The 23,811-nt window shown below is 38.8% G+C and overlaps 2 protein-coding genes and 1 long non-coding RNA gene across 4 annotated transcripts; 2 read left to right on the top strand and 1 right to left on the bottom strand.

Moving 5' to 3' along the window:
• Window positions 1–1,281: 1,281 nt before the first annotated feature.
• LOC121951007 (calcium-binding mitochondrial carrier protein SCaMC-1-like) lies at window positions 1,282–10,577 on the top strand. The gene is made up of 10 exons (XM_042497167.1): window positions 1,282–1,656; window positions 2,386–2,512; window positions 2,613–2,700; window positions 2,836–2,947; window positions 4,843–5,001; window positions 5,829–5,981; window positions 6,073–6,180; window positions 6,327–6,494; window positions 6,672–6,822; window positions 8,003–10,577. Exons 1-10 carry the CDS (start codon window positions 1,477–1,479, stop codon window positions 8,182–8,184), a joined length of 1,428 nt encoding a protein of 475 aa, XP_042353101.1. The 5' UTR covers window positions 1,282–1,476; the 3' UTR covers window positions 8,185–10,577.
• LOC121951009 lies at window positions 8,118–23,184 on the bottom strand. The gene is made up of 3 exons (XR_006106375.1): window positions 22,891–23,184; window positions 10,645–10,733; window positions 8,118–8,186 (listed from the first exon to the last, which is right to left on the bottom strand). It is a non-coding gene; the product is annotated as an uncharacterized LOC121951009 (long non-coding RNA).
• prkab2 (protein kinase, AMP-activated, beta 2 non-catalytic subunit) lies at window positions 12,164–20,790 on the top strand. Of its 2 annotated transcripts, none has more exons than XM_042497169.1 (8): window positions 12,164–12,246; window positions 14,559–14,741; window positions 14,853–15,004; window positions 15,178–15,271; window positions 16,362–16,476; window positions 16,609–16,742; window positions 16,873–16,941; window positions 17,413–20,790. In XM_042497169.1, exons 2-8 carry the CDS (start codon window positions 14,583–14,585, stop codon window positions 17,488–17,490), a joined length of 801 nt encoding a protein of 266 aa, XP_042353103.1. In that variant the 5' UTR covers window positions 12,164–12,246; window positions 14,559–14,582; the 3' UTR covers window positions 17,491–20,790. The 2 variants fall into 2 exon arrangements, with proteins under 2 accessions (XP_042353103.1, XP_042353102.1); XM_042497168.1 differs by having other exon boundaries at window positions 12,175–12,246; window positions 14,562–14,741.
• Window positions 23,185–23,811: the final 627 nt, after the last annotated feature.

Raw genomic sequence — 23,811 nt, forward strand, 5'->3', positions numbered from 1 at the left:
ACAACAGTGGGGTCTCAATATGGCCAGTGAACTGAAGAAACTCTGACAGCCAATAAAACATACTTACCAGAAAAAAATAACAAGTCTATTTGTTTTGTTGAGGGACCCAGAGATACCACACTGGGCCCATAACCATAAAACTGGTGATGCCCAATTTAAATTCCACAGGCACAATTATGCCCCCAACAGGGTGCCAGGTGGCCTCCAAATCACAACTAATTCAAAATAGAATTAGTGTGATTTTTTTTTTATTTATTTTTTTTTTTACAAATCTTTTAGTATACATAAGATGCCAAATTGCATAAAAATACATCAAGATAGAGCTTCTTTATAAAAAAGTGCCAGTGGAAGATCCCACCCCACCCCTGTATTAAACATCCTAAAATGCAAGAAATATCCTAAAATCCTAGAAAAATCCTAAAAACCAAAAAAAGATCCTAAAACCAGAGAAAAGTCCAAAATCCTAAAAAAAATGCTAAAATCTTACACATGTATCAAAGTCCTATATGCTTAAGTCCTAGAAATGTTCTAAAATCCTAGAAATGTCTCAAAGTCCTAAAAACATCCTAAAATCCTTTAAAACTCCTAAAATCTCCAAAAACCCATAGATGTCCTTAAATCCAAGAAGGGTGGTAAAATCTGAGAAGTGTCCTAAAACAGAAATGTCCCAAAATCCTAAAAATGCCCTTAAATCTGAGAAATGTACTAAAATCATAGAAGAGTCCCCGAATCCCAGAAGTGTCCTAAAATCCTAAAAATATCCCCAAATTCTAGAAACATTCTAGAATCCTACAAACGTCCTGAAATCCCAGAAACATGTATGGGGCTGCTGTGACTGGCTTCGGGCCTCCAGACATTCTGCAAAAGTGGCCCCAAAGCAAAGCGAGTGGAGTATCCCTGCCACAGTGAGTATTATTTAGCCTCGGACTTATTTTCTTATGTGCACCACCTTTTGTGTGAGGAAACACCGCCCTCTGCTGGCCACTAGCGGTGCTGCTCTGCAGGAAACACGACGCTATGTGTTTCTGTCTCCACTGACACGTCCTGCTAGATGAAGAGATTAAACTCCCCTTATAATACACCACAACATATCACACAGAGCAAGGGTAAAAAAACAGATGGGGAGGTTCACTATGAGAAGCATAAACCGGATTATGCACACGGTTAATCCGGGGGTTGTTTATTCCACCTCTTTTCCTATTTTAACATCTTTCCTGCTTTTCCGTAGAAAACAAGCGGCTACGTCGCCTTCATCGCTCCGCCCTCGATTACTGCAGATCGCCTGAAACGTTACAGAGTCGCCTCCACCTCTGCGTGGGACAGAGTAAAGTAACCGGGGAGCGTTTTTCAACATCAAAACCAAGCGGAATTCTGGATTTTGCACGTTTTATGGTTGAATTTCAGTATGGATTCATAAGCAGATCCTGACTGCAGGGCGCTTCCTCTGCACCACAGCTTCCACATTTTAGCCCCACAATGTATCAAACAATACGGACGCTTTTACTATCAAATGCGCGGTGCTGGGATGCCGACAGCAAGAGGTCGTACCAGGACTTGTTTGAACGGCTTGATACCAATAAAGATGGGAAGGTGGACGTCGCTGAATTGCGGGCGGGCCTCAAGGCGATGGGCATATTCCGCCAGGGAGCCGCACAGGTAAAGGCTCAGGGGCCGGGGGTCCTGTACAGACAGGAGTTTAGGGCTTGGCCCGCTCGGTTTGCATGACATTCTTCAGCTGTGTTAAGTGTGTTTATGTTACTGCGCTAAGGGACTGTACTTTATTTATCGGAGTAGGTTTGTAGCTGGAGTGTGACTTTTTGAAAAATTTATTATTTTTATTTTATTTTATTTTATCTATTTTTTTTATTTTTTTTTTTACTTAAGCCTCTTTGAGTGACTGGAAAAAAAATGCACGACCTTTCCTTAACTATAATTAGCCATATTTAGAGATTCTGACTGTGATAAATGGTGTGATTTTGGATATTTTTTTAGAAGAAAAGTATGCATTTCAAACCCAAGTGCAGGTTTGATATTATTTAACCCTCCAAAACCTGGGCAAATGGGTTTGATTTATGTAAAAAATATGGGGAGAAGGCAATGAGCATCTTCACAAGACATGGCCCAAAGATTAACAAGAACAAAACAAAAAACTACACAAAAAAAGAAATCAAACTAGTTTGTTCGGGTTTCAAAGAGTTGAATAGCTGAAAACAAGTTGCATGTCCTTCCTCTAAGCCAAACCAAAAATGTAACCCCCTCCTCAATGCTTTAGAGATTGTCTCAAGTGACTCCTGTTTTTCACCACCTCCTCCCCCTCTCGTAAAAAATGAACAGTCCCTAATACTGCTGGCATATGAGCTATTAGATTTGATCTCCTCTCTGCAGAAAATTGTCTCATCTGGTGACCAAAACAAAGATGGGAGCCTGGACTTCAGTGAGTTCAGCAAATATCTGAAAGAGCACGAGAAGAAGCTGCGGCTCACATTCAAGAGTCTGGACCGCAACAACGATGGTAGGAGATTAGTGATTGCATATAATGTCAGTGAATGTTTACAAAACCACACATCCTCTGTTTATACTGCAGTATATTTGTGTGTTTTATGTTGTGTCAGGGCGCATTGATGCCTCAGAGATTCAGCAGTCCCTTGCAGAGCTGGGCATGGAGATAAGCAGAGAGAACGCCCTGAAAATATTACAGAGGTATGACCCTCCCATCTATATTTTTCTAAGTAGAGTGTGACCAAAATATTGATTGTGTGTAATCTGAAAGCTTGAAATGATAAGTAATGTGCTTATGGGACATAGCTTAAGAGGTTTTCTGTGTGTTTCCTGTAGTATGGACATTGATGGAACCATGATGGTGGACTGGAACGAGTGGAGAGAGCACTTCCTGTTATGCCCAGCTCACAACCTGGAAGAGATCATACGCTACTGGAAACACTCCTCGGTACAACACAGACACACACACCAAATTCATTCTGCAGAGTGGCAACTGCAGTGCAATGCATCACATGATATCTAGTCCTCTTGTGTTAAATGTTATGGATTTCCTCTGCAGTTTTGGCAGCAGCTTCGAAAGATTAGACTGCCCAACATAATTAGGTCACAGCAACACACTCTGCTTCCCTCAGCTCGCTCCTCCACTGCCTCCTAGTACAAATAAGGATGTCATTGTCAAGATATGTGCTCCGGCACGAGCAAAACACGGCCGCTTTTTTCTACAAGTGTTACTAGATGTTCAGTGCACTGCACATTTATAGCGTCTTGGGTTACAAAACCAGACAAACTGCATTCTCACACCATAAATGCGCCTTAGTTGTAACACATAACTAGCTGCAGAAGCCCCTGTGTTTGTCTGCAGAGTTGCATTAAATTGCCGCCATGTTTGTCACTGCCAGACAGCGTCATGCTTTTGGAAAAACACTGGATATGTTTATCTGAAACAGCGTATGCATGCAAAGGGAGAGTTCAGTCGGCTCAGTGATAATGATTTCATAAGCAGTTTTAGCTGCTGGATAAGGAGGTCAATTCATTGTTTGTTGTTAAAATTACTTGCAACCCCTGTGTTTTTTAGCCTTTTTCTCAACGTAAGAATGTTCCTAATAACTATGCTTAAACTGAAGTTTTAACTTAGACCAGTCGACTAGTCTAAAAGTAAGAAAACACCTAGAAAACTGTCAAAATTGAGCATAATTTAATCTTTATGTTTAAACATTGTCCAAAATAATATTGCATTTCAGAACTGTCTGCAAACCTTAATCACATTTTTCAACAAACAAATTGTATTTTAATTACCACTGAAATGTGTGGCACTTTTTTAGGAAATTAAATCTTGAGTAACCAAGCCTGATTATTACAACATTTTGACTGGGTGGACACAATTGTATAAAATAATAATAATAATTTTAAACTTAACTGATTAGTATTTTTTGTGTCGACTAGTGAGGGCAGCTACATTTAATCTACTTAATCCTGCACCTCCCTACCTCGTAGCATGACCTTTTTTTGCACAAGTTGTACCAAATATACAGAGAAAAGAAGTATGTTATGCGTCTAATGTGTTGACTAACTGGCTGCAACCTTACAGTCAAGGTTTTGTAAATGTTGCCCTCTCTCCAGCATACATCTGGTAATTTGTTAAGACTGAAAAGATGTTGCTGCATCATTGTGAAAGTAGATCTTAAAAGGAGAAGTGTTTGTACACTTGTGAAGTTTTTTTTCTTTCTTTTTTTTTGTCAGATTGACAACTGCACAAACACGCGCTCTGTGACATGTGCTTTCCTGAGAGAGAATCAATCTCAAAGTCAAAATAATTCTGCTCTAAGACTTCTTACAGTGCATATTATGGCCATAAACTGGCATATTACTGAGTTAAAAAGGGCTTGTTTTGACTGAGATGAAGACACTGTGGCACTGGTGTAATGGTAGTTGATGACACGGGTGGACTACTGGGTAGGCTTCAAAAAAGGAAGTTTGAATACTCTCCTATGTATTTCAGTGGCTTTCTGGCAGTGGGTGCACTGATACCTGCGTATACCCTCCATTCAGCTGCTGCATGGTGGTTTTGAAACATTAAGTCTGTTTGCGCTAATTAAGGCTGAAAACTGATCAGTGTGCTTCTTTTCTCCTTTCTTGGAAAAACACTGTCCTTAAACTGAGGGGGACCTAATTCAGCCACATGCTTTTAGATGATGTGTGGGGAACCCTGATACTCCTGAGCAGATATGTTTGTAGCTGTCACGGGAACAGTTATATTAACAGACGTGTCTTCAGTTTTTTCAGTTTTTCCCAGTGTCCATGTATGAAAGTGATCTGAGCAAAATGTGTTTATGTAATCACCAGGTGCTTGATATAGGCGACAGTCTCGCCATCCCAGACGAGTTCACAGAGGAGGAGAAGAGCTCAGGTGTCTGGTGGAAGCAGCTTGCAGCAGGTGCAGTGGCGGGGGCCGTCTCTCGCACTGGTACTGCCCCTCTGGACAGAATGAAAGTCTTCATGCAGGTGAAATATTTGGAGAGAAAGAAAACAGACAAGTGAATTGTTTTCTTGGATGGGGTGTGGTAAGAGGTATACTATGCAGGATTGTTGGTTACTGTTTGTAAAGACGCTCACCATCAAACTGAAAGTAAAAGTCAACCCCAAGCCAGCTTGCCTCTATTTTTGTGCTTTTTCAGTGCTGTGTGTCTTGGTTGCCTGTTGCGTACAGTCTTACACTGAGCTGCTACCTTTTAATAAATTCTCATCTGAGCACAGTGGGGGTACATGCCCATAAATGTCCCTAACACAGAAAACAAGAAAACACAGGCAGAGAGCAAAGTCTCTACAGAAAAAATGACACCGACACAACTTCTAGTGGGTCATAAGTGATGATTAACAGTGATTACTTCTTTATGAGTTTATACATAGTTTTTAAGGGAAATCCTAGAGAGTAAATCTATTGAGATGATCCTTACTTATGACCTACTCTCATGGTGTGACTGTATTTTCTGCAGAGACTCTGTATGCTGTCTGTGTTTTTTCATTTTCTTCTTGTTTTCTGTGGTCGGGACGTTTAAGGGCGTGTACTCCGCAGCGCTCAGGTGAGGTCAGGGCCTTTTAACAAAGTAGTGACCAAGCTGCAGGCATCCAAGACACACAGCGCAGAAAAAATGCAAATATAATTCAAAATGCCCAACAAGAGTGAATTTGGGGTTGGATTTTACTTTCACTTTTGCTGGCGAACATGTTGACAGACAATAACTGCCAATCCTGCATAGTATAGCTCTAAAAAAGTAAGTGTGTGTGTGTGTGTGAAACTGCCCTGTAAACCTTATATATGTGTACTGTAGGTTCATTCTTCTAAGACCAATAAAATAAGCCTGATAGGAGGCTTCAAACAGATGATCATGGAAGGAGGTCTGACTTCTCTGTGGAGGGGAAACGGGATCAACGTTTTAAAGATTGCACCTGAGACGGCCATCAAATTCATGGCATATGAACAGGTAAGCTCTAAAAATGCATATTGTATACATTTGATGGTGTTTAAATATTTGGAATATACATAATGTCTTGGCATTTGTGTGTGTTTTTTAGTATAAGAAGTTGTTATCATCAGAGGGACAGAAGACTGAGACACACAAGCGGTTCATGGCGGGCTCTCTGGCCGGGGCCACAGCACAGACGGCCATCTACCCAATGGAAGTAAGACAACTGTTGCGTCACTGTTACATCACTGTTTCATCACGAGAAAAAAGGAAGTCAGCTGTTAGCCCGAAAACTTCAAAAATCCACACAAATCAAAAGAATCTGTTTGTCAGTTTTCTTCTTTTGTATTTTCTTGCTCTCAGGTATTAAAAACTAGACTGACCCTGAGAAAAACTGGCCAGTACTCAGGAATGTTTGACTGTGCCAAGAAGATCCTGAGGAAAGAGGGCGTCAAGGCTTTCTACAAGGGCTACATTCCAAACTTAGTGGGCATCATTCCCTACGCTGGGATCGACCTCGCTGTTTACGAGGTATGCTGCCCCTTCAGTGATATTTCACAACAGAGTGCATTTTGTTTAATTAACTAATCAGTATGCTCGATAAAACGGTTTATATAATGGACTGCGGAGCTGTATTAAATCAGAGAAATACATTTTTGTGTTTTGCTGATGCACACTATTTAAAGTCATCTTTCTCCTGTGTGTCAGACTCTGAAGAACACTTGGCTGTCGCACCATGCGACGGACTCAGCTAACCCCGGGGTTCTGGTGCTGGTGGCCTGCGGGACCATCTCCAGTACCTGCGGCCAGCTGGCCAGCTATCCACTCGCACTTGTACGCACGCGTATGCAGGCACAAGGTAACCTTAGTCTGACATTTAAAAACAGTGATGACAAACTCATATATTATGGCACATAAATTACACAGTACATAATATTTTTCACTGTAGGCGAGATGTTTATGTGGGTACATACAGTAACTCTCTAAAGCCACCTTATATTTTCTGTAAACAAAAGCCCATTTAATAAGAGGTTTGTAGTGGAGAAGGGCTGCTTTTAAAGGGATAGACAGAATTTTTTGAAGCGGGGTTGTATGAGGTACTTATCCACGGTCAGTGTATTACCTACAGTACCTAAGCAGGCTGAAGCACTGCCATGGAAGCTAAGCAATGTACTGCTGTGGACTTGGGCATCAGAAAAATGTCTTTCAGCCACAAAAAATAGTCTGACCTAAAAAAGTTTTTTAAGTGTACATAGTTTCTCTGCTTTACCTTGTCATCAGACAGTCCGTTCTGATGGAAAAGCTATTAATTAGTTCAGTTTCTCATATATGCATTTGTCAAAGCCACCAGACTCAATTGACAAAAACAGATTGTAGATCACCAAACACAGGAGCTGCTGGTCTACCGTCACCCCAATCAGTCATACCCCTTTCCCACAGAAATTACCGCCTGCACGCAGGTTTTTCCAACATAAATAAATAGGCCATCGATTGCTATCCCATTGCCAGTAGAGTAGGGCTGTGTACACGGTGCTGCAGCAGACGAGTATGTGTGTGTGTGTGTGTGTGTGTGTGTGTGTGTGTGGGATGTTCTGGTGTGTCCGTTTGACATCACGGACAGACTGGATAGTAGGTTAAAAGTAGAAAGCAGCATGGACAGAGGTCTGTGAAATCTTAAAGGTAGTTACCTCTCTTTATATGTCTCTAACTTATACAATCTTTCAAACTCAGTGCAGACTAATGAGATTGATGTTTTAGCGCTGCTCAAGTGGGGACGGAGGGTAATTTCTTGAATCTGTTTTGTTGCTGCCCCCGTGCACATCAGTACGTTGCTCAGCTTCCGTATGAGTACTCCTGCCGTTTTCACTAAACCGAGAGCGTGCGTACTAACACCTACTGTATATAAAACATTGACCATGGATAAGTAACTCATACAGCCCCACTTAAAAAGATCCAAACTACCCCTTTTACATATAGTGCAAGAAAAAAAATGCTTTCAGGTGCAATACTGCCCCCCTTACTTACCTTTGTTTCTCCAGCGTCTCTGGATGCATCTGACCAGTCCTCCATGAGCAGCCTGATGAAGAAGATTGTAGCCAAAGATGGGTTTTTTGGACTCTACCGGGGCATCCTGCCCAATTTCATGAAAGTCATTCCCGCTGTCAGCATTAGCTACGTGGTTTACGAGTACATGAAGACTGGCTTAGGAATTTCCAAATGATGCTGCAAGCAAATGAAAAAGACTACTTATTTGTCAGACTTGAAAATGCCTGAAATAACTCCAAGAAAAACAGACAGATATTAAAACATACAGAGCATGACTTTCGCCAGCTGGCCACAGGAGCTCAGTGGATGGAAAACTATATGTATCCCACCAAGAGTCGTCAGTCGGTAGCTAAAGCATTTATCATTTCTGCGGAGCATGCTTTAATTTTTATCCTGCTGTTACACATGATGCACTCCCAAAATATGTACGCCATCCAAAGCAATACTTGACATAAAGATAGCACTGTACAGCCATAAGAAATAGAAATATACATGATGGGTTGTTAATTCATCCTGCTGTTTTTCCTTTAAAACTGTGATCATCCAAAGTTGTAGCTCATTGGGACATACTATTGTTCTTTTTGGTAACTAAGAAATATTGTCTTAAGAAGAAGCTGGACTTTATCCAGTGGGGATGCACAGCAGAGTTGATGGCCTTATTTTGAGGTCAAATTACACTACAGTAGGACTGCACGATATGCAAAAAATAAATAAAATTTTAAAAATCATATTGCAATTATTTTGACAGATATTGCAATATGAGTCACTTTTTTTGTGGGAATGGTAATTTTTGCATTTTATTTTAAGTGAGAAAAATATGAAAAATTAAGATGATTATTTACCTTTTGGTCTGTACCAAACAAGCATGTTCCCTTGCGTCTGAATGGAACATGATTTGTTAGTTGGGGCATCTCTGTAGCTCCAAAATGCTAGATTTATAATCGTATCTTGTGACCAATTTTATCCTTATCAAAAAATTGCAGCTCCTGGATTTTGGAAATTGCACTTGGCCATACTGCAATTTCTATAGTATTTCAAGTAATTGTGCAGCCCTACACTACGCCAGTTTAAATGTTAAAGTCCACACCCTAAAGAGGTAATTTAATACTTTTCAAAGTTGTAAACACCTGCCTCCAGAGTGACATCAGCTTCAGACAAACAGTGCTCCAGCCAGCAGCTGTTAACTAAAAATAACTGGCCTTAAAAAAATCAATAACTTAAACACTGGAAAACTGTGTGCATGAAGACAATGTAATGTGAAAAATTACTGATTCTGTGTGTTATTTGATAATAATTTCAATGTGCCTTACAGCCATTCAATGTGAACTCTGACATCAACAAATGTGTTTTTTACCATATATATACTGTATTTATGTACTGTATATATATCATTTGTCAGTTATTATTATTTAAAGGTTTGGATGATAGTTACTAACACTTTAAAACAGTAATAACTGCTTGTTGGACTGAAACACTTGCAAGGAGCATGGTTTTGTCTTGTGTCACTTGTCATTTCAACACACCAAGACCCCCACCCACAAACGCACACATACACACCCGCAACAGGATACTGTTACCTTTAACATTGTGTTACTTGTTCTCCCACACAGTGCTGGGACATATGTATCTGTTTACCATGTAAAAATGACAATCAGCCTATTGTCTTTACTACAAGTTACAATAATGTGGATTTAAAGAAACTTTAAAACTGGTCTTGATTTCATAGTAGTGAACCTGAACATGTGAAAACTTTACTTCGAAGTTTAAAGGGGAACTACACCCATTTTCAAAATTTATTATTATTCCTGTGGTTTGAGACAAGCCTAGAGTAGATGAGAACAACTCTCTCCCAAATCTGCAAACTAGAGTGTTAAAATTTGTGATGTCACATGGTACAAAATGCAGAGCTGCTCCATAGAAAATGAATTTGGAAACATGGTCTAGATTAGTGGTTCCCAACTAGTGGGTTATGGGTCCACTCTGAATGGACCGCAAGTGACTTGAGAATGTTTCAACTTTGTAAAACACACACACACACACACACACACACACACACACACACACACACACACACACACACACACACTTTATTTTGTAGTACAAATAATTTTCAGCAAGGAGATTTTATTTTGAAGTGCTGTTTCCTGCTGTAGAGTGAGTGAATAACAGACAACTACTTAACAGACATATCAAACCAGCTGGAAGACATGGCCAAAGGTCATGACATGCATGATGTATGATGCTGAATATATTAAACTGTGTGGACCTTGAATTGATGACTGAGGAGAAACCTGGACCCCTTGACTGGACCATCTACTATGACTGACACTGAGAGCACTCATGGGTACATTTTCTGTTTCAGAATTGAGAAAACTACAAAAAAAATAAAAACGATTTGGGTGTAAAAAAAAAAAAAAGACAACAAACAAATATGTGGTTCCACAAAATCAGACTCCCATTCATTATGAAGCAGCTCCATACTTTATACTTGATGATATCCCAAGTTTGAAACTGACCTCTCTGGTTTCTGGCTTTTAGAGAGAGTAGGTCATGTTCATTAATATTGATTTAACCTTCCCAGACTGTGGAAACAACATACTGGAATGCCTAACATCATCTTTGCTGTAAGGCTTACTTGAGATTAATGGCTGGGTGGTGTAAAGTTCAGCTCCACAGGGTGGGGATCGCTGGTTCAAATATCACTGAAGTGTGTAACAGCTCCATCTGGTGAATAATAAAGAAACAACACATGAACATATTTCCTTAAGTAGAATACAAATAAACCAGATCTGATAATATCTGATAATTATCTAATAATGCCTCCGAAATGGCAACAGCTGTGGATGAAGGCATTGTGTTTTCGGGTTGTTAGTCTGTTTGTCTCATTCTCCTGAACAAAATATCTCAAGAACACCTTTGAGGGAACTTCTTCAGATTTTGACACAAATGTCCACTTGGACTCAATGATAAAACTGAGATATTTGTGATCAGTTGTTAAGGTCACTGTGACCTTGCGTCCGTCTAATTCTGCTGAACAGTTTTTGGCAGTCACTGTAACCACACAAAACATGTTTATGACTGTACCTCAAGTTATATGCTAGTTGTGACAAAATTTCACACAAATTTTGAAAAAGATGAAGTGATGACATTTTATATCCAAAATATCAAAGGTGAACTTCACTCTGACATCTGGCCATCAGTCAACATCAACAGCCTCAACAGCAGGTGAAAATCATTGGGTGATGGAAAAAAAAAAAAAATTTTGTTTTGGTTATGGGGACATGCTTTTCTGACTCTTCCTCAAAGTCTGTCAGTTTTATTGAACTGGTTAAAAACAGCTTACTGGCAACAGGAAGTTATCAAACTAAACTGTCATAAAACACTTAAATTACTGTTCAACAATCTTAAAGCTGCTGAAAGTGCATAGGCTACTATATTATCACTGTGTGTGTATTGCATCTGTAAACATTCTTCTAGTTTTATGACAGTGATTAAGATAAATATTTGAATTTTAATGGCCACTGGAAACTTAATATTTAATCTAAACATCACTAAATTCATAGTATTTGAACACTTTACTTTGAACCACATTTGTTCAAATTTCACCTCTTGAAATAAGACATTTCTTGATTTGCAGTTTCAAAGACTGAATTTGATATTTGTTTCTCAAATCCTAAAATTATATTTTAGACTTTCAAATAAATAAACTGGAATTTTTAAAACTAAAATTTACCAATGGAAATTAAGCAAGTATAATTTTGGGGTAAAATTCTGAAATTTTAATTTTTGGATCTTAACATTGCAAATCAATAAATTCCATGTTTTAATTTCAAAGAGGTGGATTCAGAAAAGAAAGAAACGCCCAAAAACACATACATGGCTTTTAGTAGTAGTAAAATATTTCAATGCTATTTATTCAGTGGTGTTTATATTACAATACTGAGTATTCAGCGGCTGTTGGAATACAAATATTCACCACAATATTTCCACTTCTTAACCCACAGATTTTAAAAGTAACTTCACTCTGCTGATCTAAGACTGTATATATCACGGATGCATTATAGTGAAGGTATATATGGAGTAAAGTCTACTCTCCGCAAAGTCTATGCTGCCGATGGGTAAATTCTCCCTCTGATTTTGTCCTCGCCGCACACCGTAGTTGGGGCGCCACCGCGCTGCTATTGTTGTAAAGAGGTTGGCCCTCCGCTGAAAACAAGCTACATATTAACTTCAGCAGGTATTGTTGATTTGTCACTTTATCATCACTATTTGCGTATATTTTCGTTGTCATAATCGACACCGCCGTCGTAAAAACGACAAACGGCGAGCTAGGCTAGTAGTTAGAAAGTGACAGCTAGCAGCCAGCTAACTGACAGCTAAAAATATTCTCCAGCCGAAGTGATTTGAGGTTGGCACAGCTGAACTGGCAGAGGGTCAGCGAGAGAGGTGACAGCTAGCAAGCTATGCGCACTCTCTGCTCTTAAAAAAAGGACAAAATGATTATAACGTAATGTGGGAAGTTAAAACTTGTTGCTCGTTGAGCAGTCGGCTAGTGGGCGTTAACGGTCGGTGCTGCGTTATGTCTGACAGGATGATTGTGTTAACGTTGAGCGGTTGTTGCAGTCTTATCGGTTGTGCTGCCACAGTTCATGTATCTGAGACTGTCTAGTCGGCCGATAAGCTTTTTAGCCTCTCTGGAAAGCCGTTTAGCAGTATGGGAGAACCAGACTGAGACTCATTATGGGTGCATTCAATGTATCATGGAAATGTTTCCCATTACAAGTGTTTAGATTGTTTTAAGCCTTCAAAACCGGGATCAGCATCAGTTATCTTGTGCTGCATTCAGATGAACAAATTGGTTTGATTTCGTTATGAAAACAGAAATGTCCCACAAATAGCAACGAAGTTATTAAAAGGTGACTAGAAAATAATTTGAAAAGTACATATTTATTACATATTAAAAATGGAAAAATGTCCAGAAAAAAAAATAACAAAAAATAATATATATAATATATATATACATAAATAATTTTTTTTCTGGACATAACATAAATTATATATATATATATAATATATATATATATATATATATATATATATATATATATATATATATATATATATATATATATATATATATACATTTTTCCATTTTTAATATGTAATAAATATGTACTTTTCAAATTATTATATATATATATATATATATATATAATCAGTGGTCAGCATTTTGGGGGGTCATTTTTTTTGTTTATTTATTTATGTTTTTACTTCTTACTTTTTTGGCCATGACTTGTTAAATTGCTCATTGCCGTCTCGCCATATCTTTGAAGGAAAACTGGCCAATTTGCTCAGGTTTCTGTATATTTCTAATATATTTATTTATTCATATTAAACACGTATCACGCATTATATTTGTATGTTCTGCTATCACAATAGGCTGTGGCTAGCCCTGGTTTGTGCCTGACATTTATTATCATTAAAGTACTAAGGTATAGTAAGGTACTAAAATATTATGGTACAATAATACTTCAACACTTATAGTATAACACTTTAACTGTGTTATAATTGGTGCAGTAATTCAATTACAGTGATACTCAATGCAGTGCAATATTCTTCCCACTCCTGAATGTACATTTAACAGATGGTGGGCATATTGTATATATTTCTTATTCTGATTGCTGATTTTTGTAGCATTATACACCTATTTTATATTTCTCACTTTACTTTAGGGTCGCAACGGTATGACATTTTCACGGTGCAATAATTGTCTCAGAAAATACTGCAGTATTACGGTATTACAGAATTATTTTTATTATTATCAGTTACATTGACCATTACAGAAGTTTTTTAATAGATAAACCTTTTATTATTATATTAAAACTTGAAACCATTTTTTAAATGTACGTTTGAGTAAAAAGTCTCCCCTTTCAAAGTAAATAAACTAAAGGTGAGATTCTCCGTCCACACCAAAACAAGTACACCACTGCAAACTTACTTTACATACTAGATTTATACATTGTATTGTAGTATAAAGCACATATTCATATTTTACATACTAGTGTTTAAATTGTAACATTTTCTTTTTAGGTTTTTACATTCATTTGTACATCTTACATACATGTACTTCTTATTTCTGATTCCAATTTCGATTAAATTTGTCATGATAACATGAGAGACACAAATGTGGGCTTGTATTAGGCTAATATTCACAATATTTAGTATCTTCCATATATTGTTGTAGATAGTATGTCAAGATTATGCGTAGGTGGCATTGATCTTACATGAAAGCAAGTGTATACGTAACGTAACATAATATACCGTGATTCTTTAGGCTACTGCATTATTAAAACTCATTAATGTTCTCATTGTGATGCTTCTTATCTCATATACAGGCCCTATAAAAGGGACTGAAATCAACACCAGCTATTACGTTCTTCACTACCGATTCATTTTTAATCTATTTCTAGTTGCTGAATGGCCCGATTACAATAAAGTTGGTCCTATTTTTTGTGCCCGAGCATATAAGAAGTTGTCTTTTCTTTCCAGTAGCACTATAAATAGTGAGGCAACATGGGCAACACAAGTGACAGGGTGTCTGCAGATCGCCATGGAGCCAAGGCCCACCGCTCAGACAGCAGCGGCAGTCACAAAGACCACGAGCCCAGCAGCAAGATGGTGGACAGCACAGATGACCCCAACATTTTTAACACCCACGGGCCAGAATCGAAGGTACTACTGGAAAATACAGATTTACAGAATCTGGTGCTGGAATTTCCAAATTTCAAATTTCTGTGCTATTTGTTACCTATGATTGTTGAGATATCATTTAATTGCTTTTAGGCGTTAGGAGAGAAAGAATCAGATCTGGGTGACCAGGTGAAAACTGGTCCTCAGGCTCGACCCACGGTCATCCGCTGGGCCGGAGGGGGAAAGGAGGTCTACATAGCTGGTTCTTTTAATAACTGGAGCACAAAGATACCACTTAATAAAAGGTAAACTTGTTTTATTGTTGTCAGCACACTATAACTTACTGTCTAACAGGATTCCCATGCAAATGATCTCAGCTTATCCATTTTAGCTCAAACCACAGGTGACATTTGTTGAGATTTATGTGAGAAGACAGCCCAGTATTGCACTAATACTCTTTGTTTTCCTTCCTTCAAAGCCATAATGACTTTGTAGCGATCTTGGACCTGCCAGAGGGAGAGCACCAGTACAAGTTTTTTGTAGACGGACAGTGGGTCCACGATTCCTCAGAGGTACATCAGTGTCATTTTTATTTTACCATCATTCTTATCTTTTTGAAAGTTTTCCTTAAGCCCTGTCTACATGTATACTGATATTTTTGAAAACTGATATTTTTCTCTACATTTCAAAATATAATTCTGTCCACACAACCTTCATTTTATAAAATATCTCCAACAAGAGTTACCTTTTTTCAAAACACCTTCTGGAGATCTCATCATTGTTGATACCCACTCAATAAAAGGATGAACAAGCTCATTCAAACCTACAAGTGGTGCTCTGGAAACGCTAATGATTTACCTCCATTCCTCCTTGACAACAGTCTCACTCTGGAAATTGTCCCACCTTCTGCTGGTTCAACTGGGCCTGACCCAAAACTGTCTCTCCTGGCAGACTTTAAACTGAGATGGACCACTAACATTTGGTGCAGCAGACTGTTCATCTGTGAAGTGGTGCAGCAAGACTAGATTTAAATGTTAACCAACCAGTATTCCGCCGTAGTTACCGTTTCCGTATCAAGGTTATTACACAAAGCAACAATGGGTATAAGCGAATTAAGAAGATGACGTGGTCATTTCCCTAAATGCTCCGTTTTACATGCTGATGCTGAAACACATAAACAGGAGTTTTGAAAAATCTGCACCTAAGAAGGCGTCTCCGTTTAATGGACCCAAATGAGTTTAAATGAGAGGCCAAAACATAGAGGAAAACATCCTTTTATGAAAATAGCCTTAACCTCAGACAGTTCAGTTACAGACTCTTCATTTTGGCTTGTTACAAAGAGCTATGATGTTAAGTCAAGAAACTTTAGAAATTCACATTAAAATCTCATCCATTCCACACCCTAAAGTGCTGACTGACATTGCCAGTGTCATTGTGTTCATAATATTGTCTTTTACTTTGTTCAGACTACAGAAGAACCATACACACATTACTGTACGCTATTATAAAGTCTTCAGCCCTGCCTGGTTATTGTTTAAATCAAACTGCACTCATAGGATCATCATCAAACCCTTTTCTAAATCCAAGGAAAATGCATGCAGAGTGTTATAAACAACAATTATAAAAATGCCTCATCATCACCTTTTTGAAACTCTTTTGCAGCCGGTGGTAACCAGCCAGCTCGGCACCATCAACAACCTGATCCAGGTGAAAAAGTCAGACTTTGAGGTGTTTGACGCCCTGCACGTTGACTCTCTGGAGTGCTCAGATACATCAGGTGAGTTCATGTTCAGAATGATCTTGCACTACAATAAATACTGATAAAATCTTAAGTTATTTTGCAATGAAAAGTTTACTCAAGCCTTGAAACCCTGTCAGCCGTGTAATTGTTACTGTTGTATGTTTGCAGACCTGTCCAGCTCCCCTCCAGGTCCATATGGGCAGGAGCAGTACATCTTCAGACCAGAGGAGCATTTCAAAGCCCCGCCTATTCTCCCTCCTCACCTCCTTCAAGTCATTCTCAACAAGGATACCAATATATCTGTCAGTGCCACCATCTTTCCTATCACCATAACCCTTATCTACAGTTCTGACTTAACACCGTAATTTCCCCAGACCATAATTTGATATGTCTTTGTTGTTATTTACCAGTTTCTTGACTCTCTCTTGGCAGTGTGACCCTGCCCTGCTGCCTGAACCAAACCACGTCATGCTGAACCACCTTTACGCTCTCTCAATAAAGGTAGGCTTGCTGGCAAAAGCTGAAAAACTCTTTAACAGTCTCCAGATGTTACCGACACCACATGGAATACACATTTTCCCCCAGACTCTATAAACTCTAAATGAATTAGCAACCCGATTCAGTAGAGGGCGTTTGAAACTCTGCCACTTCTCAGCTTGTGAATCAGAAGGCCAGGCAATAACAGCTAACTAAAAACTCAGAAAAAAACCCTGTCTGAGCAGCTACAAGAGGGAAATGCTCAACCATGGTGTTGGCTGCTTTTTCACTCATGAAATATAAACTTAAAATATGCTAGTAATACCTTAAGACACATTATAATGCTAAATAAATACATGTTTTTATGATTCTCAGACATGCTGTTGTGTGGACCGGTTGGCAGTTTCGCGGGTTTAAGCATCTCGTCAATTTGCTGTGTGTGTTTTGATCCCGCTAATGTCAGCTTGCCTGTGTGTTGTGTTTCTGTCTGTGCAGGATGGAGTCATGGTGCTGAGTGCAACTCACAGATACAAGAAGAAATACGTAACCTCTCTGCTCTACAAGCCGATCTAAGCCTCAGGCTGGGTGCACCACAGTGCTTTTAGAGAGCAGCATGTTTGTATTCTGCTGTTTTTTTTGTTCCTGTATCATCACATTTAGCCAAATCTTGCACTGAAACAAGTTTACAGGCGAGCTAAAGGCCAGCGGCTGTGACTGTGGCTTGGTTTTTAAGAGGTTGCACTTCTGTCTACATAGGGCTCTGAACAAAAGTAGCGAAGTGTGTATGTGGCGGGTGTCGGAGAGAGATGAAAACTAAACTGTGGCTTTTACTTGTGACATCAACAGACAGAGAAGAGACTGACTAAATCACTGTGTGTACTTGAGTGTTTGCTGCACCTTGTGAATATATGCATGTTGTGTGTAAAATGAGATTTTTTTAATGTCAGGAGTGAAAGACGAAGGCGATCTGTGACGGATCAGTTTCTTTAAGATGTTCTCTTAAAGTGAGGGCTTTTGAGTGTTACTGATGCGGATTAACAGTTTGATTTTAAAGTGTTGTGCAGTCATATCTTTCTTGAACTGATTGTATTCAGTTTTGAACTGGTTTAATTGGAAGCATTCATGGCAAGTGCATGCAGAACGACTCAATCTGGCCCGAAGTGAGGGCCTGCAGGTGCTGAAGGGAGCAGCAGACTCGGCATTGCTTGAACATTAAGTGCAATAACCTGCTGTAAAGATAAGTGAATTTTAACTCAAATAGACTCACAAATATGATGAACTAGAACGGAAGGAGGAGGCAGCAGTGAGCATCATATTTTGTCTGTACATATTGTCTGTACAGCTTGAACTTAAGTATTAACAAATCCAAGATTGCGGTTTTGTTAATGTTACCAGTCCCTCCAGGATTTTGTCAGCTTTTTTGGGGATAGTTGCGGCCTAAAATCCCTGATTTCACAGCAGCTTCTCTTTAAAAAAAAAATGCAAATGCGTGTTGTAATATTTTTAGGTGCATTTAATGCAAAGAAATTGTGGGAGAAAGTGAGAATTGCAAATACAGTCGCGATTTCTTTTTGAATAATTCATAAAATGTTTGAGAAAAAAAATGCACCGTTCTGAGTTTGTGATTTATACCACACAAATGTACCACGAATCATGCATATTTAATCTAACTCGCCTCGATTATTTCAGCATGTGCAATAGATCTGGACCATAGACTGTGTGTAAAGATGGACAGCTCGTCTCCACCTCCTCTCACTGTACAAAAATAAAGATATAAAATATAAAATATCCCATATTTAGCTGCTGCCATCTCGCACTAATGACATTATTTAGAGCCAAAGTCTGCTCAGGAGGGATCTCCGCAATTTTGAGTTCCCACCCATACACCCGTCCAACCAGTCATGAAGAAACAAACATGACAGTTATAAGCACTAAAATGATTTAACGTGTACTTTGATCTTTTAGTTTGCCTAATGCTTCTTTCACTAACAGAGGGGGCAGAGTTTATGAACTTTTGCAGGCAGCCTCAAGGGAGTGATCAGATATTTTGGCTTCACTTTTGGGGAACTATCAAGTCTTCCATCTTTATACACAGTCTCTGATCTGTATCCAGCAGGCTCTGTCATGGTGAATTGTCTTGTCTCTTGTCCACAAGTTTCAGCCGTTCTCCGGTTGTGTTATGCGGTAGAAAATTGTTTGTCAATCAATGTAGTTTGTGTTTCACTCTGATGTTGAACACGATGCAAAAAAGTTCACCGCTGCTTTCGAGCACAGCATCAGGGAATTGCCTTGCATGATCGTTAGCAGTAATTGATAAATGTGAGATGTTCATCTTCCGCATGTCTGCATCCTCACAACCAGAATCCAAGGCTAGTAAATGACGGCTGAGGCACGGTCTTTTAACCAGTGGGAGCTTTGGGCTGTGACACGAGCATAATGTAAGTGGAGCTGTGACTTTTGTGCGCTTGAATTGATGGCGGCTGATATAAAAGAACGTTTTTACACAGAAAGCATTTGCTTATGGTCTTTTATTAATGACCTTTTTGATGATTGCAGAACTGTAATTCTTGCCTTTATTTTTATTTTTAATATAAAGTATATTCTTACCCAAAGCTGACTGTGGACGATAGTTGAAACAAATTATTGCCCATGTTCTGTGATAGTGCACCAGCTGTTGAGCCTTTTAACAACTGCATACCAATGACATGATGCGATATGATGTTGTGTCCCAGCCTTATTTAATAGCCTTGCCTGAAACAAAGAAGTGAGTTTTGTGACGCTGTGCGGGGGACTGCTGTGAATAGTGAAATTCCAGGCGGTGATTGGTCAGATTTGCAGCAAAAGTGTGGTAATTGGAAAAAAATTGTGAGGTTGGTGCAGAATTCACAGGAATTGGTCAAATTTGCATTGATTGTTATGATCGCGGGGCTGTGTTATGGTCACTATTGATGTTTGTGTCAACACTTTCCAGATGAGGAACAGAGGTCAAAGGTCAATGTTAAGTTCTGCTGTTGCCTTTATCCTGAGATAATTTTGCGAGCACTTTACCATCCTGTGAGCAGGAGTGTTGATATAAGCTTTTAACTATGCAGCAGACAACTCTTATTGTACTGTAGCTTCTTTGGATCATAGAACCCGATTTGTGCTTTTTCTTCTTTAGGTATGATGAAATTGCAGTGCTCTGTTTGTGTGTGCTTCTGTACTGAGTTTTAATTATCAAACAGGAATGTACTGTGTGTATCTGTGACACGTGTTGTCATACACACAGACAGTTTCCACTTGCTGCTTTGCATGCATTAAATGTCTGCAACTTGGGTTGATTCGACACATTTACTGAGCGTGGTGCAAATTCCGATGCTGATTGACGGCATTCGGATGAATTTACAGGGCTATGAGGATAGATAGTTGCCATAAATTTAAAAGTGTACAGTTTGCTCGTGTTCTTTAAAGTGTAACCATTTAAGGTAATCTGTATTTTGAGGTACGGTGGTTTTGAGAGTTGTTTTTTTTGTCACGTTGTGCTGTTTAATTGTCCGCATTTACAATACAGTATATATACCCACGGTTGATACACTCTACAGACTTTAAAAGGGGCTCTCATAAATCCTGTTGGTGTTCAACTAGACGCTCTGAAAGTATTTTGTGAATGTCGAGCCTAACCATGAAGTTTTGTCCAAAGAGTTTTTGAATCTTGGAGATGTGATAAGGGAGACTGGACAAATGGTGTGGATGTGGTGTTTTAAGGCTTAAACCAAAACTTGAATTTTACAACCGTTTCATGAATGTTTAAAAATGCTTTGCAGAATCAGTGTGATGATTCACTGTACAAGGTTTTACTTGTTTGCAAATAAAGAGAGGACACACTGTTCTTAATTCCTTTCTGTCTGTCTTTTTTTTCCTATGTTTTTTCCTGTATGTCCTATGTTTTTTGACCAGGACCCTATTTTTCCATATTTTTGTCTGAAGTGATTAATGAAGAAAACCATTTTAAATTGGTCTAGTACTAAGCAATACAGCTGCTGCTTGCAGCAGTGAAACAGGCTGCAATGTAACCACTTGGGGCATGTTGGTATTGTCAATGTATACATCCACTAAAAGTGATGTCCTTGTCACTGACAGGCTCAGACTGTTACTCGAGGTATCTGATAACATTATGGAACAGATCCCTTCAGAGACAGACCTCTTTGTATAATCAGAGACAGCCTTGATATTGTGATCCCAAAACCCACCACACTCCCTTTAAATATACATATCATTTTAGCATGACTTGTGCCAGAATATTTTCACATCTAACTTGGTAAATAAAGTTTTTTTTTAACTAAATTAGAGTTTGTAATTGCTGGGACAGTTGAAAGGTGAAACCAGGAGGATTTTTATTCATTACTTTTGTTCGTCGACTTTGAATAAAGTGTGTTTTACACTGACAAAATTACTCTTTATGGAAATGGAGTCTGGTGAGTTTGGCAGTTGCATTTTCAGGGCATTTTCTGGTTAAAGAAAAAGGATCTTACTCTTTAACAAAAAGGCCTGTCTCTTCAGTGATCCATTCAAGAGATATTGACAGGAATAAGCACTTTTAGTAAATTGACGATGCAAACAAGCCCCGAGTGATTACTTGCCACATTTTTTCTTCTTGCTGGCTGCAGTGCTCTTGATCAATACTAGACTAATTTCAAAAACTGTTGTCTCCATCAGTCACTTAGACACAAAAACGTGGGAAAATAGGGGCCATGCTGAAGACTAATGAACTTACTCTTTGAAGTGATAGTTTGGGATTTTTGAAATGGGGCTGTATGAGATCTATAGTCAGTGTAGAAATAATATACAGTAGCTGGCAGTTGGCAGGCTCTGTTTTGCAGAAACAGATGGGATTTGCACCCTAAAGTTCAGCATTATTGCTGTGGACTGGGTTGACAGCAAAAAATATTTTAGCCACTTAAAAATAGGCCTACCTAAGAGAATCCATATAAGTCTGAGTGGATGCTATATTTAGAGTTGTTTCAACGATTTACCTTGCTGTCACACGGCCTTTTCCTCTGGTTCATTTTTCCTATTCTTACGTAGAAGTGCAAGGTATTATGCTGTTTATGCCCAAAAGTGTTGTTGCACCATCAGACTGAAACAAAACTTTACTTTTCTAAAGATTTCACATGCTTGTGTTTTTCGGGCTGTTCAAACAAAGGAATGGAAACTGCTGTGGGCAGTTACACTGAACATAAACATCAACACTTCACCTGCAAGACTGAGACAACTCAGTTTGCAGCTAACTTCTCTCATATAACCACTAACAAAAAAAACAACAGGGACACAAACTGCGAGTGAGCACTGCTGTACCCAAACAATATACCAACATGAGCCTTGAGGTTTCACAAATCTGAAAATATATTTTAAATAATCTTAAACCTCTGGGATAATCTAGCTCAGATTTCACCAAGTATGGTTGTTTTTACGAGAGACCCGGTTTAATGATGTGGTCTATATGTGAAAAACGCTGTGAAATCTCTAGTTTATTTATTTATTTACTTATGTGCATTTTCACAAATAGAATTAAGATTTCACAAATACGAAACTATATTTTAAATAATTTTTAGCCTCTCTAGGATAACGTAGTCCAGATTTGAACCATCTAATTATAGTAGTTTTTGAACTGCACCTAGTTCAGTGTGGTCCACATGTGAAAGAAAGCTGTGAAATCTCCCTTTTTTGTATTGTCATAAATAGAATAAAAATTTCCAAAATTTAAGAAAGTGGGTTTCAGACAAAGTTGAGACTTAATTTAAAGCATCTAACATGCTTTCACCACAGCAGGAGGTGCAAAAAGCAGAGAATCAGTCATTAAGCATTGCAAATTAGGTTTCTCTTAACTCTCCACCTAAATTGCTCAATTGGAAGCTTCAAATCAGAAGATAACTTCAGTGTAGTACCATCACGTAAAATTACGTTAAATGCCTACAAACAAATGAAACAACTCACCAACCAGAGAGCAAGTGTGAAGTGCCGGCATCCTTTGATTTAGAAAAATCCTGGAGTTGTGTTGTAACAAACTTCAGGCAGCAGAAGCTCTCTGTGTCCATGATCATGCATTTGCAGTCTGCAGTTTCCCCTCCGTCTGTTTTTCAGTTCATTCAGACTCCCTCTGCAAAGTTCCTCTTCTTTATACTGGTTAATAAAGGTTTCCTTTTGTCTCTACAATGAGCGGCTTTTTGTCGCCATTGTCATTTTCTCATAGTTTTTGTATTTTCTTGTAAATCTCCTCGAGTACAACTTGTTCTGCATGTTTTAGATCTCTCCCTGCTGCAACACAGATGGATGAAATGATCAGTGTCATCAAGCTGCTTCAGGAGTTTATAACGAGCTGACCATTTGAATCAGCTGTGCTGCTAAAACATGAAGAACAAGTGGCACCCAAGGAGAGGTCTGGGAAACACTGCAGTAGGTGAATTAAATTATGGCCAGAAAAAAAAGTGAGGCATCACAGGGGGAAAGCTTGCACAGGGCACCAAAATTGCCAGAACCACCACTATATAGTTGAGAAAATGTAGCGCCAAATGAAAGGGTTGTGTGAGGGCTGGACAAAGTGGTGAAAACACTCTAATATAGCATCTACTTAGACTGATATTAAGTTTGTTGTGGGAGATCTCCCGATGCAGGAGGTTTATGTCTTTTTTTTTGCCTAATAAAATCCTGTCTGGATCATATTCATGTACTGTTGGATGATGGTGGGTAACAAACATACATTTTTGGCCTGTTTTTGGGTAATGTGTCTGAATAATCCCATTAGGGTCATGTAATTGTCCAGACACAAAAACTAAAATATTCATCGACTCATTCGATGTTGATTTTTTTTTAGGTAGGTTTTTTAAGTGCCTAAAATTCTTTAAATTGTCAGTCCCT

This window comes from Plectropomus leopardus, chromosome 12 (assembly GCF_008729295.1).
Source record: "Plectropomus leopardus isolate mb chromosome 12, YSFRI_Pleo_2.0, whole genome shotgun sequence".
Taxonomy (NCBI): domain Eukaryota; kingdom Metazoa; phylum Chordata; class Actinopteri; order Perciformes; family Serranidae; genus Plectropomus; species Plectropomus leopardus.

What these genes read in the sequence shown, in the direction of transcription:
- LOC121951007 (XM_042497167.1), top strand. Translation starts at nt 1,477, where the DNA reads ATGTATCAAACAATACGGACGCTTTTACTATCAAATGCGCGGTGCTGG. An exon ending in GCTACTGGAAACACTCCTCG is followed by an intron (nt 2,948 to 4,842) that starts GTACAACACAGA and finishes TGTAATCACCAG; the next exon opens with GTGCTTGATATAGGCGACAG. An exon ending in CACGCGTATGCAGGCACAAG is followed by an intron (nt 6,823 to 8,002) that starts GTAACCTTAGTC and finishes TTGTTTCTCCAG; the next exon opens with CGTCTCTGGATGCATCTGAC.
- prkab2 (XM_042497169.1), top strand. Translation starts at nt 14,583, where the DNA reads ATGGGCAACACAAGTGACAGGGTGTCTGCAGATCGCCATGGAGCCAAG. An exon ending in AAGATACCACTTAATAAAAG is followed by an intron (nt 15,005 to 15,177) that starts GTAAACTTGTTT and finishes CTTCCTTCAAAG; the next exon opens with CCATAATGACTTTGTAGCGA. An exon ending in GGGTCCACGATTCCTCAGAG is followed by an intron (nt 15,272 to 16,361) that starts GTACATCAGTGT and finishes ACTCTTTTGCAG; the next exon opens with CCGGTGGTAACCAGCCAGCT.